At 38.5% G+C, this 22,180-nt stretch overlaps 1 protein-coding gene across 1 annotated transcript in view; it reads left to right on the top strand.

Annotated features, from left to right (window-relative positions):
• Window positions 1-22,180, top strand: part of SUCLG2 (succinate-CoA ligase GDP-forming subunit beta) — a 392,451-nt gene that overhangs the window by 143,627 nt on the left and 226,644 nt on the right. Inside the window, exons 6-7 of the mRNA XM_007946054.2 lie at window positions 579-668; window positions 16,429-16,525. Coding sequence (XP_007944245.2) covers window positions 579-668; window positions 16,429-16,525 — 187 coding nt within the window. The remainder of the gene's footprint in view (window positions 1-578; window positions 669-16,428; window positions 16,526-22,180) is intronic.

The following is a 22,180-nucleotide window of genomic DNA, read 5'->3' as shown; positions in this document are numbered from 1 at the left end:
AAAAAAAAAAAAAAAAATGCATTTACCCATGATGGGGGTAACCCAGTTATTCTACTTGTTAGGAGAATACATAAAATGATATATATGAACACTGTTTAGTATCTTTTGAGAGAATGGCACTTTGTAGAGCTAAGGTATTAGTAATAATTATACTCATCAGTAGGTGTGTAAATCATAAGGTAATATTTAACCTATGAATGACAAGTTCTAAACTTAATAGCAATCTTAGGCAGGAAAACCTTACTTTGGAAGTCTTCCAAAAGATGTCATAAAAATTAACTGACTAAATATTCGTCAGTGCCATCTGTAGAGTAATTAAAAGTGAAAACTGGCATCAGATTGTCTTGTCAGCATGCCATCCTGAAGAATTATATAGTTTTTGGAAGGGCTGTTCTGTAGATGGTCTGGTAATTAAAATATACCCTTTAGGCAGCTTCGATAGTCCTGCACTGAGATCTCTGGAAAAGTGCCATCCTTTAATTACTCATTTGCAAATATATACTAAGCATTTTCATTTGAAGTTGTAAATCTTCTCACTTGACTATCCTAATTTCATTTATTTGATTCATTTTTACTAGGAGAAAATTGACATTTTTGAAGGGATAAAGGACAGCCAAGCACAGCGGATGGCAGAAAATCTAGGCTTCCTTGGGCCTTTGAAAAATCAGGTACATGAGTGATTGGAAGACAGTGTGTCTGACTTGTTTGAAAAAACATTGGGGGATTGGCTTAATTGAGACTAATGTTTGTGTTTAGCATAAATCAAAATTATTTATTGTTTCATAATTTTTCCTCTGATTTCGTATGATGAAAAAAATATTTCCCTGTTATTTCAAAAGAAGATTTTTTGACATGTTTGTTATTATCTATTCCTCTCTGTGTCTATATACATACATACATATATGTGTGTGTGTGTGTGTGTGTGTGTATGTGTACATGTGCATATGTTGTTATGTGTGTTTATTTGTTTCTTTGTTCCTCTGTAGCATTACAGATCCAGCTCATACTTTCTGAGAAGTAGAAGAGTGGTTAAAGGTACAAGTTGTAGAGACAGACAGATCTGAGTTTGAATCCTGTTCCTGTCACCTGGCACATCTGTGATTTAATCAGTCTGAACTTCACTTTCTTAATCTCTAAAATGGGGATGATTCTAACTCCTAGCTGAGAGGTTTATTTTGAGGCTTGAATGTAATGATTTGTGAAAGTACTTATCATGGTACTTATTTATTATCAGTAATGAACGATACTTAACTACTTGCTATTTTTTATAGCTGATGGGCAAATGAGATGAATATTAATGGCATCAAGGTGTTCGGTCCCTGAATGACCTTAAAATATGCCCTATTAAGAATGATATTCCTTTGCTTCAAGGACATAAAAATTATTCTCTCTGCTGCTTAGGAAAGAGTTTGTTGTGAGCATCATAACCCTGCACTGCCTTAGGCCTATCCATAGAGCCTAATTGTATCTTGCAGCTAAATTAGAAGAAGCTAAAACTACTAAGTATTGTTTCCCTCTTCCATAATCCAGACAGGCCACCTTAGGCATCCTAGAACTTGTGAATGTATGTGTGTTTCACTAGCCTAGGGCTCCTTGATGGTTACATAATGTCTCCTTCAATTTTCTTGGGTAGTGCAACTCTAATAAAGTAGTAGATTTTGTATTCTTTTATTTCCCTTTATCTTATTTTATTTTGATTGGTTCCATCTCTGGGAGTTTCAGGCTGAAAATAAAGCAAGTCAAAAAGGGATAAAGTATTGTAAGACTTCACTTATTTGATGGTGGGGGAAAAGGCTCCCTTAGAAAGCAGAGGAGTCAAGATGGTAGAAGGGGACAGGATCATCTGGTACCATATGTCAGTAGGAGATGGAAGGGACAGGATTTAGTGCACAGTTAAGTAATTTTTATTTCTAAGATTGGCAAAAAGATTGTGTTTTGTTGAAGAAAAAGATACTGGAAGATTCCTGGATATTTACTGCAGCGTTCAGCTTCACCTCCTGAGAATGAAGCTGCAGAGTACATAAACCATTCATTTGATATATACTAGGAGCTCTGGTAGCCTCGTGCCTAAGGCATTTGACTGCTAACCATAAGGTTGGTGGTTCAAACCTACCAGCCACTCCTCAGAAGGAAGGTTGGGCAATCTACTTTCATAGTGATAATGCCTCTGAAATCACAAGGAGGGGTCTCTATGAGTTGAATCTGACTCTACGGCAGTGAGTGAGTGAGTGGAGTGGCTTCTTGTGTAGGGATGGTGGTTACCCAGAGCCACTCTCCCAGTCACTGTCTTCTAGCTACACTGCTCTACAGTGAGTTCCAGTGTGTGCTTAGTAACTTGTTTATTTCCTCCATATCGTTTCACACATCTGAACTTCTCTTATTTGTAGTCACCTTTGCTAGGTCTTCAAGCTCTCGTGGTGTAGTGCCTTAGGCATTTGACTGCTAAGCAGAAGATTGGCAGTTCAAACCTGCCAGCCGCTCCATGTAAGGAAGATGGAGCAATCTACTTCTGTAAAGATTTACTACCTTGGAAACCCAATGGGGATCACTATGAGTTGGAATCGACTGGGTAGTGAGTTTGGTTTTTTGGGCTAGATCCTGATCTGCATCACAGCAGGGACTTTGTCTGTCTTGCTCACTGTTCTGTTGCCAGCCACCAGATAACTGCTTGGCATGCATATTAGGTGCTCAAGAAACATTTGTCATATAAATGAATAAGGAAGATAACATGTCTGGGATGCCACCTTTGAAGAGATTTCTCAAGACTCAGCAAAAGGTGTCTTAAGTGGCACAAGAGTAAATCGAGAGTAGGCAAAATATCTGCTGACCACCTGGCTTTTGAAAGCTTAGGAGGTCAGCCTGATCGAGAATTCTAGAGAAGGCAATAATAGTATTATGCATATTGTAGGACAGTCCCATGCCATAAAACCAAAAAAACAAACTCACTGCCGTTGAGTCTGTTCCAACTTGTAGAAACCCCTCCTTGGGTTCCCAAGGGGGTATCTCTAGGGAAGTAGATTGCCAAGTCTTCCTTCCATGGACTGGCTGGTGGGTTTGAACTCCCAGCCTTCTGGATAGCAGTCAAATGCCTTAGGCACTATGCCACGAGCCATCTTATAAGATAAAATTAAGAGTTATTTATAGCTCTTAAATGGTTTAATTATGTTTTCTCAGTGCCTGAAACACTAGCTTTTAAATGAGTTATCTACAGAAGGAAGATGAACATGCAAGTACTCAGGGGTCATTAAGTAGCTATATTCTCATTATATTTTTAACTGAATTTATCAAAGGAAATAGAATTACATTAAAAGGAACAGCATTTTTAAATTTATTTTTTCTTTTTTCTATATTTGCACTATAAAAGGCTTTAAACCTTTGTTCTCTCAACAGACTTGGAGTAAACACTGGCTGTGTACTGGTGACTCTCCAGTTGTTGTTGTTATATGCCGTTGAGTTGGACCTGACTCATAGCGACCCCTCCTTGGGTTTCTGAGGCAGTATCACTTCAGAAGTAGATTGCCCAACCTAGGCCCTAGGAAAACAGAGACACTGAAAAACAGTCTGGTGGCTGTACTCACCAAGATACTGAATCTAGGGAGAGGGGCCAAAGAAGTATGGTGAAGGAGAGAAAGAAAGACACTCATCTTAGTTGTAGACATGTTGGAATTTAATCATCTCGGGATACCTCAGTGCATGTATAAAGTAGAAAATAGGATTATGGTACTCAGAAGCTGAGGGAACATAGCTGAGTTGTAGATTTGGGACTCTCTGCTTTATGAGGATTCCTCAAGGTATGGGGATGGATGAAATGTTCCACAAGAGCCATTGTAGGATGGGAGATGCTTAAGAATAGAAAACTTATTTAAATGACCGTCAATTGGTGACCCTTCAATAAAGAAACAGTATCTTAAAGGCTCATTAGGTTCAATGTGACTTTGAAAGATTACTAAATTTTTATCTGGGATGTGGTTTAGGCATTTGAAGGCACCTCACTCATGGATAAATAATACAGAGAATGATTATCTTGTAAAATTATGAATTATCTTTCCTGTGACTCATGCTTGTTGCTTCTAAAATGTGATTCATTATGAGGAAACTAACCAAATAATGCCTAAGGCACTTGACTGCTAACCAGAAGACTGGAGGTTCAAACCCACCAGCCACTCCTCGGAAGGAAGATGGGGCAATCTACTTCCGTAGTGATACTGCCTGGGAAACCCAAGGAGGGGTAGCTATGAGTCAGGTCCAACTCGATGGTACATAACAGCAACAGCAACCAAATAATAAATATCGTGTTGTATAAAGCCTACTAAGTACGTATTCCTGGCTAAAATCCATGTCAGCAAGAATATATTGAAAAATAATAAAAGCTATAAGAATACTTAATATGACTGAAACGTCCCAAAATTCTCAATGGTGTCTTAATTACCATATATACCATCAATTTCTGAATACTTAGCCTCCATGAATTTTCAACATGTACTGCTAAGATTTAGGCTGATAAAAATCTGATGGGTGAAGTTACTGCAAGACCACTAAAACCCTTGGGAGTGGTTTGTACCTTTGGTTGGCTTGAGAACCATAAATAAATGTTGATGATACTATTTTCTGAAATGTAAGAAAAGTGTTTTTACAATTGTAATCTGTTTCAACAGTCTTGAAAATACTTGTAAATTTTCAGAGTTTCATATATATGACCCCAAAATTTTAGGCATTTTAAGTTTTAAAAATTGTTTAACAAACACCCTTAAAATGGCATTAGTTGTCACCACAAGGAAAGAAAACAAACTTTATGTAAAGACTGTTTGATAACTTAGGAAGTAGGTGCCAGTAGCAAATGGCTGACTACCAGTTAACCACTGGAATGTTTTCTTTGACCTGTGTTTATTTACATGTTTTAATTTGAACACACTAAGAAGGGAGGAGAGCTAACTCGGACTTTGCCACTGGTCCCACCATTCCCTATTATGCACCTGATCAGACTGGTACCTTTTTCCTGCCTCGCATTTATGGTAGTTTAGTTATAGTTCTGGGATGAGGCAAGTTCTCTCTCTAGGCCAGGCTACTTATCCCTTATGGTTCTTTCTTACTCATTCATTCATTCATATATTTTTCTTTTTTATCTTGATGTGGGCCCCAGAGCCTGACTGATTTTAAATTTTATTTGTTGTTGTTGTTGTTGAGAATGTATACAGCAGAACATTCACCAATTCAGTAATTTCTATGTGTACAATTCAGTGGCTTTGATTACACTCTTCAAGTTGTTCATTCTCACTCTCCTTTTCTGAGTTGTTCCTCCCCATTAACATAAACTCACTACCTCCTAAGGTTACTATCTAATATTTTGATTTGCTTTTGTCAGTTTGTTTTCACATAAATAGTTCTTAAAAGAGTGCAATGCTCAAGGCAAACATTCTTTACTAATTAAGCTAAGCTATTGTTTGTTTTAAAGAAGACTTCATGGGATGTTTCTGGTTAAGGTTTAAAGATTATCTCAGAGAAGTAATTTCAGGGGTCCATTCAGCCTCTGAAGGAAGGTTGGCCAATCTACTCCAAGGAGGGATCGCTATGAGTCGGATCCTACTGGTCACCAGTGAGTGAGTTATTCAGCCTCTGTGGCTCAAGGCATTTTGGATTCCTTGAGAATCTGAAATTCTTTTCTGCAACCCTCCCTTTTTTTTTAATCAGAATTTTTCAGTAGAATCTTTGAACAAAACTTTCAGTGTTGGTAGCCAGGTACCATCCATTTCTTTTGCCCTCTTGGTAAACAGTGCAGTTGTTCGTGGAAATAATTAGCCACACATTCCATATCCTCCTCCTGTTATGATTCTCCTTCTTCATTTGTTGCTCCATATAGCTAGAGAACAACTGTTGTGCCTTGGATGGCCACTTGCAAGCTTTAAAAGCCTGAAGCACTATGTAACAAACTAGGAGGTAGAAAAGAAGCACTAAAAACGTTATTAGTCTATTTAACTGGGATGTACCATGAAATCAAGAAACCTAATCCTAGCATAGTGCCTAAGGCACTTGACTGCTAACCAGAAGGCTGGCGGTTCAAACCCACCACCCGCTCCTTGGAAGGAAGGTTGGGCAGTTTACTTCAGTAGTGATACTGCCTCAGAAACCCAAGGAGGGGTCGCTATGCGTCGGGTCCAACTCGATGGCACATAATAACACCAACAACAACAATCCATAAGGTATTTGGTTGTGCTTCATCAGTCTCCACATGTACCCTTTTTGTTGTTGTTATAAATATACCTATTACACAACATTTGCCATTCAACTTTTTACAGATATACAGCTTACTGACTTTAATTACAGTAACTGGCTTTGTATCCCTACCCTTAATCAATGTAATATTCCCATCACTGTTGACTCCCTTGTAGATCTTGTAGCATAGGTTTTATATCACATATCCTTTATAGATTTTATAACAGATTTCATGATATGCCAACCCTACTAAAACAATGTTTATAGTCTATCTTTGCACAACCATAATGATTATAGTAGCAAACGCTCTAAAATGCTGTTAATCTATAACTACAGAGGCATTAGCATGCAGAAAATTCAGACTTCATGTTAAGCTTAAGTTGATATACAGGCTTATAAAGTTTTGAAGTGGCTGGGATAAGATCATATATATGTGCATACCAGAATTAAATTAATTGTTAACTCATCCAATCTTTATTGAGTGTTGAATGTGAAAATGCCATTAGGTATAGAGGATACCACAGTGACTTGGTGGACAAGGTACTTCCTTCATATAGCTCATATTACAAGCTCATTTTGATACCCTAGAAAGTCTAGAAAAGTATAAAAAATATTCACAGTGAGTTGCTTGTCTGTTTTACACTTTAATCTCCCTACAGTTTCACTTGGATTAAAAAAAAAAAAGTTAAAAGAAATCATAAAAAAATAACAGTGAGAGACTTTATTTTAACAGTCAGAATGGGACTGGCCTTTTGTAAGCCTAACACAAAACTGGAAGCCATAAAAGAAAAGAGTAATATTTTTGTTATCAAATTTTCATATGGTAAAAATATGGTCAAAAGATAAATGTTAAAGGGGAAAAATACTTGCAATTCATATAGAGATAAAGAGCTCATTTCCTTCATGTGAAAATGCCTCCTGTAAGTCAATAAGAAAAAGAGACCAACATTTCAATAGAAGAGTGGGCAAAGTTCACAGAATTGGAATATGAGTAGCTCTTAAGCTTATAAAATAACCCTCAGACTCACTCATAATAAGAGACATTCAAATTAAACTATGCATGAGATACCCTTTTTCACCTAACACATTGGCAGAAATCTAAGTGGCTATTAGTTAATTGTGAGGAGACAAATAATCTCCCTCATACTGAGAGTACACATAGAAATTAGGGACACCTTCTACCAAAAGGATTTAATCATATATGTAATCATTTAGCACAAATAGTTGAAAGCTTGGCAATTCAAATCTATCCAGAGATGTCTCAGAAGAATGACCTGGAAATCTACTTAAGAAAGATCCCAGCTGTTGAAAACCCCATGTAACACAGTTCTTCTTTGACATATGTGGTGTTGCAGTGAGTCAGAATTGACTTGATGGCAACTTGGTAGGTTTTTTTTTTTTTTCCTAGCATTTAAAATTCTGTATCCATTTTTGCTACATCCTTCAGGGAATTTATCCTACAGATATTTAATCAAAGCTTTTCAGGTAATATCCAACAATTAGAGACAGTCCAAATGGCTTTTCTTTAAGTAACAATTTAAATGACTTGTGGTACCACCATACAACAAAATATGCAGCCATTTAAAAAATCAAATTGCTGTCAAGTAAACATACAAAATGGAAAGCTGTGTATGTAATATGCTATCATTGGCATTTTAATGAATGAAGAATATTCAGAATTCTACATCCATAGAATATTTCTCAAATGAAACAGATTGGTAGTGGCTGCTGCAAAAAGGGAACTCTGTGGCTAGGGGATGTAGTCAGAATTCAGAGAGACCCTTGTGTATCTTGGGGAATTTACTTTTATGCATATATTATCTAACAAAAGAAAAAAAACCACAATAAATAAAAGGAAATACATATAAAAACCTACTCATTGCCATCAACGTGATTCTGACTCATAGTGACCCAATAGGGTAGAGTATAACTGCCCCATAGGGCTTCCAAGTCTGTAAATCTCTGTAGAAGCAGACTGCCTCATATTTCTCCTATGGTGGGTTCAAACTGCTGATCTTTTTGTTAGCAGCCAAATGCTTTAACCACTGTGCCACCAGAGCTCCATACATATACACATATACATATGCAATACGTACATGTACATACACACATGCATGGTTCTATGCACAGATACATACATACACACATACATATACATGAATATATGCACATATATGTATACACACATATGCATGCATATATACACATACATATAAAAACAAAAAAAAATCCAAACTCACTGCAGTCAAGTTAGAGCCTACTCATAGCGACACCTCCTTGGGTTTCCAAGGCAGTCTCACTATGGAAGTAGATTCTCCAGGCTTCCCTCAGAGGAGTGGCTGGTGGGTTTGAACTCCCAGCCTTCTGATTACCAAATGACTTAGGCACTGTGCCACCAGAGCTCCCCATGTACATATACACACATGCGTATATGTACACAGTCATATATACATGCACATACACACACATGCATATACATAATATATGCAAACATACACACCTACATATGCATACGTATGTGCTTGTTGTTAGGTGCCGTCGAGTCATTTCCAACTCATAGTGACCCCATGCACAGCAGAATGAAACGCTACCTGATCCTGCACCAGCTCCATAATCCTTGCTATACTTGAGCCCATCATCGCAGCCACTGTGTCAGTCCATCTTGTGAAAAAAGGCCTACCCCTCTTTTGTCCACCCTCCATCTTACCAAGCATGATATCCTTCTCCAGGGAATGGTCCTTTCTGACAACGTAACCAAAGTAGGTGAGACGAAGTCTGACCATTCTCGCTTCCAAGGAGCATTTCGGCTACACTTCTCCAGGACAGATCTGTTAGTTCTTTTAGCAGTCCATGGTACTTTCGGTATTTTTCGCCAGCACCACAACTCAAAAACATCAACTCCTCTTCAGTCTTCTTTACTCATTGTCCAGCTCTCACATGCATATGAGATGACTGAAAATATCAAGGCTTGTGTCAGGCACACCTTATTCCTCAAGGAGACATCTTTGCTCCTCAGCACTTGAAAGAGTTCCTTTGCAGCCGACTTGCCCAGTGCAATACGTTGTCTGATGTCCTGACTGCTGCTTCCATTATTGTCGATTGTAGAACCAGGCAATATGAATTCTTTGACAACCTCAATCTTTTCTCCATTTATAGTGATGCTGCTTATTGGTCCAATTGTGAGGATTTTTGTTTTCGTTATATTGAGATATAATCCATACTGCAGCCTGTATTCTTCAGTCTTCATCAGTAAGTGCCTCAAGTCATTCCCACTTTCAGCAAGCAAAGTTGTGTTGTCAGCGTATCGTAGGTTGTTAACAATTCTTCCTCCAATCCTGATGCCACATTTTTCTTCACATATCCAGCTTCTCGGATTATTTGCTCAGCATATACATTGAATAAGTATGGTGAAAGGATACAACCCTAACACACTCCCTTCTTGATTTTTAAACCATGCAGTGTCCCCTTGTTCTGTTCGAACAACAGCCTCCTGGTCAATATACAGGTTCCTTATGAGTACAATCAAGTGTTTGGGAATTCCCATTCTTCTCAATGTTATCCACAATTTGTCATGATCCACGCAATCAAATGACTTTGCATAGTCAGTAAAACACAAGTAAACATCTTTCTGGTATTCTTTGCCTTGAGCCAAGATCCATCTGATAGCAGCTATGATATCCCATGTTCCACATCCTCTTCTGAACCCAGCTTGCACCTCTGGAAGTTCTCTGTCAATATACTGCTGCAACTGTTTTTTAATTATCTTCAGTAAGCTCTAACTTGCATGCGATATTAATGATATTGTTTGATAATTTCCACATTCTGTGGAATCACCTTTCTTTGGAATGGATACAAATATCTATCTCTTCCAGTCAGTTGGCCAAGTAGCTGTCTTCCAAATCTCTTGGCATTACTGAGTGAGTGCCTCCAGTGGGGCATCCATTTGTTGAAATATCTCAATGGGTATTCCATCAATCCTGGAGCCTTATTCTTCACCAATTCCTTCATTGCAGCTTTGACTTCCTCTTTCAATACCATTGGTTCTAGATTATATGCTGCCTCCTGATATGCATGAAGATCTACCAGTTCTTTTTGGTACAGTGACTCTGTATCCTTTCCATCTTCTTTTGATGTTTCTTGCATCATTCAATATTTTGCCCATAGAATCTTTCAGTATTGCAAAGCGAGGCTTAAATTTTTTCCTCAGTTCTTTCAGCTTGAGTAATGCCGAGCATGATCTTCCCTTTTGGTTTTCTAACTCAAAGTCTTTGCACATTTCATTACAGTAATTGGCTCTGTCTTCTCAAGCTGCTCTTTGAAATTTTCAGTTCAGCTCTTTTATCTTGTCATTTCTTTCATTTGCTTTAGCTACTCTCCACTCAACGGCAAGTTTCAGTCTCTTCTGTTATCCATTTTAGTCTTCTCTTCCTTTCTTGTCTTTTTAATGACCTCTTGCTTTCTTCTTGAATGATGTTCTTGATGTCATCCCACAATTATTCTGGCTTTTGTTCATTAGTCTTTAATGCATCAAATATATTCTTTAGATTGTCTCTAAATTCAGGAGGGATATATTCAAGATCATATCGTGGCTCTCATGGACTTGTTTTAATTGTCTTTAACTTCAAGTTGAACTTGCATATGAGTAGTTGATGGTCTGTTCCACAATCAGCTCCTGGCCTGGTTTTGGTTGAAGACACTGAGCTTTTCCATCGCCTCTTGCCACAGATGTAGTCAATCTGATTCCTGTGTGTTCCATCTGGCGAAGTCCATGTGTACAGCTGCCATTTGTGTCATTGAAAAAAGATATTTGCAATGAATAAGTCGTTTGTCTTGCAAAATTCTACCATCCTATTACCAGCATCATTTCTGTCACCAAGGCCAAAATTTCCAACTACCGGTGATTCTTTGTTTCCAACTTTTGCATTCCAGTCACCAGTGATAATTAATACATCCTGATTGCATATTGGATCAATTTTAGACTGTAGAAGTTGATAAAAATCTTCAATTTCCTCATCTTTGGCTTTGGTGGTTGGTACATAAATTTGAATAATAGTAGTATTAATGGGTCTTCCTTGTAGGTGTATGGATATTATCCTATCACTGACAGCCTTGTGCTTCAGGACAGATCTTGAAACATTATTTGTGATGATGAATGCCATGCCATTCCTCTTCAAACTGTCATTCCTGGCATAGTAGATCATACGGTTTTCTGATTCAAAATGTCCAAAACCAGTCCATTTCAGCTCACTAATGCCTAGGATATCAGTCTTTATGCATTCCATTTCATTTTTGACAGCTTCCAATTTTCCTAGATTCATACTTCATGTATTCCATGTTCTGATTATTAATGGATGTTTGCAGCTGTTTCTCCTTAATTTGAGTCATGTCACATCAGCAAATGGAGGTCTGGAAAGGTTTACCTTATCCATATGAGTAAGGCTGGTTTTACTCTGATAATGCAGTTCTTTCTCAGTCCTCTTTTGAGAGCCTTCTAACCTAAGTGACTCATCCTCCTCCTCTGTATTGGCAGTGTTTCTGGACTATTCATAAAGTTGTGCAGTAATAGATCAGACAGAGTTTCTCTGCTATTCATAAGATTTTCCCGGCTAATTTTTGAGAAGTGGATGGCTTAGTCCTTCTTCCTATTCTGTCTCAGTTTTCAAGCCACGCTGTTATCTGTGTATCATGTGTACCCTGGTGGGTTTGAAACACCAGTGGCACAGTCTCAAGACTCTCAGCAACACATCACCCCAGTAGGACAAACTGACAGACAAGTTTGTCTCTCTTAGCTGTTTGAAACCTCTCCAACCTCCCCTTACCTGGATCCCTACTGCTGCCTCTTCACTCTGTCCCAGTCCCCATGCCCTTTTTCTGTCCTTTCCTCTACCTTCCCCCCTGCCACTTGTGGGGTGTGGCCTGAGTTTCCTCCCCTCACCTTGATCCCTGCGGCTGACTCTTCGCTCTGGCCCTGTCCCCCTAGCCTTTTTCTGTTCTTTCCCCATGCATATGTATATGTACACATGTTGTTTTTCTTGTTGTTATGTGCTGTCAAGTCGTACCCCTCCTTGGGTTTCTGAGGCAATATCACTACGGAAGTAGATTGCCCCATCTTCCTTCTGAGGAGTGGCTGGTGGGTTTGAACTGCCAGCCTTCTGGTTAGCAGTCAAGTGCCTTAGGCACTATGCTACCAGAGCTCCCATGTACACATATATACACAGATATATACATGCATATGTTTGTGCATAATGCACATACATGTATAACACATATACACATGTATACATACATATACATATACATATACATAAATGCACACACACATGTAACGCACATGTATACACACATGTACGTACATACATACATATACATACATATGCACACACATATCCGTGTGTGTGTGTATACACACACACATATCCATATCTGTACATCAAAAAACCAAAGAAACCAAATTCACCATCGTCGAGTGGGTCCTGACTCATAGGGACCCCTCCCTGAGTTTCTGAGGCAGTATCTCTACAGAAGTAGATTACCCGATATTCCTTCCTAAGAGTGGCTGGTGAGTTTTAAGCACAGCCTTCTGGTTAGCAGTCACATGCCTTAGGCACTATGCCACCAGAGCTCCCATATGTATACATACATACATACACACACACACACACAAATCTCTTTATATTCATGTATACATACATATGTGTGTGTATTAAATACTTTTTTTTTTCAGATATCTTACCATAAGATTATTTTTAAACTCCAAAGACATACAATCTTCTGGTAGAGTATTTGTTTTGGGGAACACTGATAATATTATCAGTTCATTTGTGTGGAATGAGCTTCATATAAAAAATAAAACCACTCCTAAAAAATATTCAGACTACTCACTGTACATGTTTATACCTACTTATAATACGGAGCTCAGGTGGTGTAATGCCTAAGGCATTTGACTGCTAACCAGAAGGCTGGTAGTTCAGACCCACCAGCCACTCCTCGGAAGGAAGGTTGGGCAATCTACTTCCGTAGTGATACTGCCTTAGAAACTCAAGGAGGGGTCGCTATGAATTGGGTCCGACTTGATGGCACATAACAACAACAACAGCAACACTTATAATACATGTTTAGGAGCTCCAGTGGCATAGTGCCTAAGGCATGTGACTGCTAACCAGAAGGCTGTGGTTAAAACTTACCAGCCACTCCTCAGAAGGAATATCAGGTAATCTATTTCCGTAGAGATACTGCCTCGGAAACCCAAGGAGCGGCTGCTATGAGTTGTATCCGACTCGATGGCAGTGAGTATAATACATGTTTAAGGAGCTCTGGTGGCGTAGTGCTTAAGGCATATGACTACTAACCAGAAGGTTGGCTATTCAAACCCACTAGCCAGTCTGTGGAAAGAGGACTTGGGTAATCTATTTCTGCAAAGATTTATTGCCATGGAAATCCAAAGGGCGTTGCAATGAGTCTGAATCGACTCAATGGTTGTGTTTGGTTTTGGTTTGATCATACATGTTTATTTACTTACTAGATTTCAAATTATAATTTAAGGAAGTTCACAAATATAAATAAAATATGTTTAGATAAGAATGGAAAATAGAGTTTAGTCAATCTGAATCAAAGAAATTTATTTTAGGGAGTGGTTTCTTAGGTGCTGCAAGAGCTACAAAGTCCAAAGGTACAGAGAGAGGCAATCTAGAGTTAATCTCCAACAGGAAATTGTTACTATTTCTAGGCTCCAGGAACAAAGTGAAGTGGTGGTGCTACATTGTTACTGTGTTACTTGATGCAGAATGGAACCCTGGTGAGCCTCTCTCTTGGAAGGTAGAGCCAGAGAAGGAGATACTGCCCAAGACTTAAAGAGAGTAGTAGAAATACCCTGCCTTTTCTTCCCTCCTCCAGTGTCCCAATGATGCTTCCTATTGGTTAACCTTGTCTGGAGGACAGCTGATCTGTTAGTCCTGGTAACTCATCCTGCAAAAGTCAGCTCTTCTCATATATAGGGTAGATATGGGGGTGGACTAGAAATGTTTCTGATATATTATGACATATAATGCAGGGCTGGTACAACAGATAAAAATATGGCTAAGGGATAATCACAGCCAGGAAATAAAATATAGGGAAGAATAAGAATGATGCCTGGTACTCAACTAAGATAGCACAGTCTTGCTGTGTTACATGATAGGCTGTGAGCATTTCAGGGTAGGATGGTACCTCATTCATGTTGTCGTCCCTAGCCCCTGCTCACATGATGCCAGTATGCTGTGACTACAAAAGGACATGAGGACAATATCTTCTGACACCCCCTACCCCTTACGTCACAAGGGAGAAGAAGGATCCAGAACTACATGAACAGCTCAAGGCTGATTCCTGTGAAGTAGAGGTCAGGCATGCTGCCAGCTTTCACCCTTCCCACCAACCAAGACTCTATCTACTTCCCTGCTGGGTTCGATAATTTGTTGTAGTGATCACACAATTTATAGACAATACTCATAATTTTGGGGTTTGTTAGAGAAGCAACAGGTTACAGTTCAGGTTTAGGAACACTTAAGATATAATTCTTTGATCGGAACAGCCTCCCCTCGGCCATGCCTGTAGGCACATCTCTGTTTGGCCCTGGCCTCTCAGCATTGCCTCTGCCTGCTCAGGCAAGTGTTGCAAAGTTCTTTATGCTCTTGCACCCAACTCTGGCAAGCAAGCCTCTTGCCTGAAGGCACTCAACTTTCTCGTTCCATGAGCTGGGAAGCCCACTGCTCTGTCTCTTGCCAGTCTCTTGAGTCTGTTGCTTCTGCTGCTGCTGTCTTTGTGCCGTCTATCCAGTGCAGGGACCTCAGGTCCAAAGGTCTCACTCCACTTCAGGCTCTGTATCTTAATGGTAGTGAAATCCTCCTTTTCCACCTTGGATGGCTCATTTCAAGCCTAGTGGATGGCAAAACTGACCCATCGCCATGTTAGGGTTCTATACACCTTGTTTGCACAAGTCCCACGCCAACAAGGGTGCATGTACCTTATTTATGTTACTAACAAATGAATAAGAAAGACCAAAGAAGAGTTGATGCTTTTGAGTTGTGGTGCTGGCGAAGAATGCTGAAAGTACTATGGGCTGCTAAAAGAACTAACAGATCTGTCCTGGAAGAAGTGCAGCCAAGATGCTCTTTGGAAGCAAGAATGGCCAAACTTCGTCTCACCTACTTTGGTCATGTTGTCAGAAGGGACCATTCCTTGGAGAAGGATATCATGCTTGGTAGGGTGGAGGGTTGACGAAAGAGGGGGAGGCCTTCAACAAGATGGATTGACACAGTGGCTGTGATGATGGGCTCAAGTATAGCAGGGATCATGGAGCTGGCATGGGATTGGTCAGTGTTTCATTCTGCTGTGCGTGGGGTCGCTATGAGTTGGAAATGATGACACCTAACAACAACAACAACAACAACAAATGATCCAGTCTCCTTGGTGGGCCGCAAATACCTCACATTTGCAGAGTTCCACCCAGTCATCTGGTGGAAGTTGCAAAGACCATGGCTAGAAGAGCCATATTAAATAATTTACAGAGATGTAAGCAATTCATGAATATTGATTAAAAAGAAATAATGAAAGACTCATTGAGAAGATTGAAGTCAGGGGCACAACTTCTGGGAAAACTTGAATATTCTTACCCTTAAGGTGTATGTTTTTGGGACAAGATTTTGTCACTTGGAGCAATGCTATTCAGTAACTGTTATTTAGGACTTTTGTCTTTCTGTTTTGTAACAGTTTCCGTTAGACACTCAGTAATTGTTGTTTCACAGATTATAGATTTTGATTGATGAATATAATAACTGTTTTATTCCTGCATAATAAGGAAAACCTGGTCATTATAAACTCAAAATCATGTTTACCTTTTACTTAAATGAAGTTTGTTTGTACTGATGATTGTAGCTTCTCTTGCAGCATAACTCGCTAATAGGGACATGATAATTTACAAAAAGATTAAAAGCATTTTTAGACCTACTGAAAATATTTTGTTTTCTAGATAATGGTCTCTTCTCACGTCTAGAGGAAAGTTGAGCAATTCCTTGTAATGAATAGCAGTGGAAATTAAAATAATTATGCTTTTCTGTTTTTCCCTTCAGGAGACCTAAGTGAAAATAAAGACATTTATTGCTATTTTAAAAATTTCATTAATAAAGCAAAGTAAATTTTCTTTTACTGCTTTGGTATAATTCTGTTTCACTTGATCACATTTAGGCTGCAGATCAAATTAAGAAGCTATATAATCTCTTCTTGAAAATTGATGCTACTCAGGTGGAAGTGAATCCCTTTGGTGAAACTCCAGAAGGACAAGGTAAAAAAAGAAAAAGCAAAAACAAGTGAATATATTATAATTATTTATGCAAACTATAAATTACACAAAAGACTGTTGCAGCAGCTTTGCATTAAATTCTTTCAGTAATTTAATTTCTGTCATAATTTCAAATGCTCCCATGATGCAGTTGAATATTTCAGTACTTGGATTTGTTGGCAGCCAAATGCCAGGCCTCAGAGGAAGCAGCTTTTTGTTTTACTAGAAACATCCATTCACCTTGCCTCATTCTTTCTAGCTCATTCCTGGTGCTAGTATATAAAGATTTGGATGGGAATGGGAGTCACTGAACTTGTGTGTAGTGAATACATATCCTTTCATGGAACTACTACTTTTTGAAGTATATAGCTTTGCTTAAATCTGTACATAGTGTCACCATGTACCCCGACTTTAGTTATGTGATCATGGTGAAGTCACTACTGCCCCTCGAATCTAATAACTCTTTTACCTTACTTGGTCAATAGCATCCTTTTCAGATGGGAAAAAGGAGGCCTTTTTGTGGGAAATGTTTCTCCTATCTTTTACTTCTAGTGTTTCAATATTTAACTATTTCATATATCAGTACCAGCCACCATTGCACTATATTTTACACAATACACATATCAAGTAAGTTCTTATTAATTTGATAGCAACAGCGTGCGGATATGTGTTTGGAGAGGCAGAGAGGTGGTAGATGAGATAGTGGTACCAGATTATAAGCGGATATGTGTTTGGAGAGGCAGAGAGGTGGTAGATGAGATAGTGGTACCAGATTATAAGTTCATTTTGAACCTTGTCTTTCTTAGTATATTTCACACATGCATCTTACATGGTGCCTGGCATGTCATGTTGTTAGCTGCCGTCAAGTCAGCCCTCAAGTCGTGGTAACCCTGTGTGCAGTATCATTTTGATCCGTTGTGAATCAGATTATTGTGATGCATAGGGTTTTCATTAGCTCATTTTCAGAAGTAGATCACCAGGACTTTCTTCCTAGTCTATCTTAGTCTAGAAGTTTTGCTACAGGCTGTTTAGCATCATAGCAGCATGCAAGCATCCACTGACAGACAGGTAGTGGCTGTGCATGAGGTGTATTGACCAGGAAATGGACCTAGGTACCCTGCATGGAAGGGGAGAGTTCTACCACTGAAATATCACTGCCTTCGCATGTTGTAGGTAGTTAGTAAATAGGGATTTGCCATTGGATTGGTACATGGAATTAACCATTATGTACACACACAACCAAGTTGTGGTACCCATGTGAATGATACAACTTTTTTCTATTTAGCATAGTTCAGGGGTTGTGTAGTCAGTTTTGGAAACACTAAAACATCATAGTTTTGGAACCCACAGAGGCCTCAGTTCAAATTCAGATCTGCTATTTCCTGGACATAGACCTGGACAGGTTTCTTAGCCTACTTAAACCCTAGGTTTTTACTAGTTCTTTTAATCCAGTCAAGTAGTAAAAAGGATACCTATTTCATTGGGGGTTTTAAAAATGAGGTGAGATGGTGTTTGTACAAACATCCTGTGCTAGCCACAACACAGCCCCATGGCAAATCCAATGAAGGCTAGTTGTTTCTCACATCAATAAGATATAGCCCCTTTTTGTGAATAGAACATGAATACTTCAGGAAAGTGAAGCTTACAGGTTAGGAGAGGCAAAGAGTTCAGGTTTTGGAAGCCCTTGAAAGCAATATATTTCATGGTTTATACAAGTACCACCAGGTAAAAATCTGCTAGGTCAGAGTCATAAATAAAACAATTTTATTAAAAATATTTTAAAAATTACTGTGGCAGTAAAGTCATTGGTATTTCATGTAGAGAGAAAGGGAAGGGGAAGAAAATTGTTTCTTGAATTCATGTGCCAGGCATTGTGCTAAGCTTTTATATGCATTCTTTTTTATGCTATAGCACAACCATACAAAGTTAGAAGTTGTTATTGACATAAAAAAAAATTAATGTAACACCCCATGAGCAAATAGTTGGTTACTGGAGCTGGGATTTGAACCTGTGCCCCTCTGAGTCCAGTGTGCATGTTGATTCTTAGTCTGACTTAAAGTGGCCTACCTTCTTTCTATTTTTTTTTTCCTTTTAAAATAATAATTTGCCTTCCTCAGAGTGACCTAGAGGTAATCTTTAGTTTGGGAATACCAGTCAAAATCCATGCTTCATTGGGTTGTTGATAAGTAAAGCTAAGAATTGAAAGAGAAGAAGTTCAATATACAAGTTTTTAAAGGTCATAAATTGCCTTTCAAAATAGTTGGCAACAAGACCAGGATATTTCACATTAAAAAAAAAAATAGCAACAACAAGAAAAGGAAACTCAGCCATGGAGCAGGATAGAAATCAGGCTACAATAGTATTTTCGTTCAGCTCTCTTGGAAGCAGGCAGTCGCCAGCTGTGGTGGGGCATGTGTGGAACTTTTTCCTTGAGGGTGTTTGTAAAACCTCATGATGTCAGAATTTTTCTTTTTTAATTATTAAGAGAAGGAAAATTCTTGCACTTTTTTGAAGGAAGCATCATAAAATATGTTCAGTGTATGCAGTTCATTAAAACATACATCTTATGTGATATTTTTAAGAGCTAAATTATCTTTAGCTATTAATTTGTTTGTTGGACCATAAAAGTTCAGCTATTGAAGTATAATCGCAATTAAATGAATATGTTGGTTTATAATTCTAATGAGTAGTCATCAAATTAAACCCAATTAGGAAACTGTGATTAATGACCAAATGTACAAATTGATCTTCATCATTGTCCCAGTCCCCTAAAGCAATCCTTTATTTAAGAGCTGTAGAAGCAGTCATTTGCATCTTAACAATACCAATAATATTTATAATCTGAATATTTCAATTTTTTCTAGTTAGATCTATAATAGCAGAACATATGACCTTCCACATTATGTTTTTGACTTCATAATTACTCTTTTAATTTAGAAGTTGAAGGACCTTGACATCACACAAAGGATTTTTACTTTAAAACTACACATTAAAACCTTTCTTTTAGCATTTATATTATTGTACCTTGAAACATTGCAGAGCAAGAGAATTTCATTGGTTTTCCATTACTGAAAGAGTAACATTAAAACAAAAATACTTACTGTCATATATTTACATAACATTGGATACATGGTTGAATGGAAAGCAGTGATCTTTATAGCGTCTATCCTGTGAGGTCACCCATGGAGAATTTTTGGCACAGAGAAAGAACTCCTTTTTTCAATATAATTAGTAATCTGATTCAAAGAATATAATCGTCACTACTGAGTGTAATTCAGAATAGTGACTATTAAACAGTTGCCATCAGGTAGATTCTGAGTCATCATGACCCTATGTGTGTCATAGTAGGACTGTGCTACTTAGGGTTTGCACTGGCTGATTTTTCAGAAGTAGATTGCCAGGCCTTTCTTTTGAGTACGTCTGAGTGGACTTGAATCTCCAACCTTTTGGTTAATAGATGAGTGCAGAAGTAGATTGCCTAACCTTCCTTCCAAGGAGTGGCTGGGGAGTTTGAACCACCAGCCTTCTGGTTAGCTGTCAGATGCCTTAGGCACTATGCCAAGAGAGCTCCTTAATCATTGTACTACCCAGGGACTCTTTAGTGACTATTAGGACTGTGTTGACTGCTTACCTATATCAGTCTACCTTTTGTTAAAATGCGAGGAAGAGGAATATTTTATTTGATTCATTTAACAGAGAAGTCTAAGGAGTGGGTTGACACTGTGGCTATAACAATGGGCTCAAGCAGAGTGGCTGTTATGAAGATGGCACAGGACCAGGCAGTGTTTCATTCTGTTGTACTTTCTAGGGTCACAGTGAGTCAGAACCAACATGTTGGCACCTAGCAACAGCAACAACAAAGGAGTAGATTAACTTCAGGCGTGAAGCTAATCAGGGATTCTCTGGTCGTCTTGTACTTAGCCCTGCTTGTCACTAAATCAGCTTCTTCTTCAGCCAAGCTCTCTGAAGCTGGCAGTGAAGATGGCCCCCAGATCATATCATTCTCCTCCAACAACCACAGCAATCTTGGCAAACAGTTGGCCCTGCTTGAGTCAAATGGCTACCCTTAGACCAGTCACTGAGCTAGAATCACATATTGTATGAGAGAGGCACATTCTCAGTGGAAGAATGATGCTGAGTCAAAACACGTCTACCAGGACATCCTAATATTTTGCTTTATTGAAATGAAAGTAAACTGTTACTAAAGAGAACAAACAACAACAACAACAAAAGAGAACTTGGCTCATTTTCATTTCTTGTCTAATTTCAATTATGTCCATTAAACCAGTGGCCAAGTAAGAAACAGTATATTCTTTAATTATCATTATTTGTTTCTCAGCCTGTGACAGGATTTTAAGTCATATTTAATTTCTCCCCACTTTGAGCCAGGTCTGCCTTTCTTTAATGTCTCTGAGGCTATGATTTTCGGTGGGGGAGGCACATTTTGCCACCTCCCTCCTCTTTTCCCCCAGGGACATTTAACAATGACTGTAGATTAAAATAGGAGGTCTGGTGGTGCTATGGTTAATGCATTTGGCTGCTAACCAAAAAGGTCAAAGCACCAGGTGTTCCACAGGAAAAAGATGAGGCAGTCTGCTTCCATAAGGATTTAGTCTTGGAAACCCTATGGGGGTCGCTATGAGTCGGAATCCACTAGATGGCAGTGGGAGGGGTAGGTATTTTTGGTTGTCACAACTGGAAGTTCTACTGTTATCTAGTGGATAGAGGCCAGGGATACTGCTAAATATCCTATAAATCTCAAAACAGCTCCTTACAGCAAAGAATGCTAGCCAACGTGTAGGCTTGAGATAAAGAATTCCTGCTCTAAGGCATCTGTATCAGTTGGAGCCCAACTCCATTCACTAGACTAAAAAATCTGACCCAATTTAAAACAGTGACACTCTGTCCAAGATTATTTAAGAATTAGGTCTGGGTGATCCAAAGTTAACTGGCACATCAAATTCCTTTCTTCAGATTGATTTCTCTAAATAGCCACCCTGTTGCTTCATGTTTGCAAGTGCCCATGTTGTTGGTGGGTGTTTCTCTCTTCATATGCAAGACTCTATTTTCAAGAATATTTTCAGTTCTCCACAGCCCCCCACCTGCCCCATATCTATTTTCTGCTTCCACCGCAACTAAAGAAAAGTTCTAAAAACTATACAACTCTTAGAACATCAATATTTAATGGAAAGCAGGATTAGTTTGAAAGTATCAGCATTTTAAGGCCATCTTGGCAAGCCTTTTTCAATAACACATTATAGTTATTTATCGCAAATCAAACATAGTACGTTGCTTGAAGACAGATTATTTTTCAAACTAATTATTAGTCTTATTTCCTGCTGTTTTTATGTTTCTTTTATGTTAAGTCTCCCCTCTGAAATATATTTTTCTTTTGTTTAATTCTGTGACACATTTTTCTTTTAAAAGGCTGGGGTCAAAGGCTTCTAACTGCCAGTCATGTTCTCCATCAAGGTTGTTGAATTAGCAGCTCTCAGAGACTCACACCACTAAACAAAACAGCAAAAACACTCTATGAATATAAGTATGGCAGCTTTCTTTGATATTTGTTCAGAAGGAAAATTCATTTGTATAATCTATCAAGCATGTAACAATGTGCTTTTGATAGTAAAAATTGTTTTATAAATATTAATAGGTATG

Source organism: Orycteropus afer, unplaced genomic scaffold (genome assembly GCF_000298275.1).
Source record: "Orycteropus afer afer isolate SDZICR_OR568_19922 unplaced genomic scaffold, OryAfe1.0 scaffold00149, whole genome shotgun sequence".
In the NCBI taxonomy this organism is placed as follows: domain Eukaryota; kingdom Metazoa; phylum Chordata; class Mammalia; order Tubulidentata; family Orycteropodidae; genus Orycteropus; species Orycteropus afer.
Note: the sequence above shows the minus strand (reverse complement) of the source record. Positions and strands in the feature narration are given on the sequence as shown.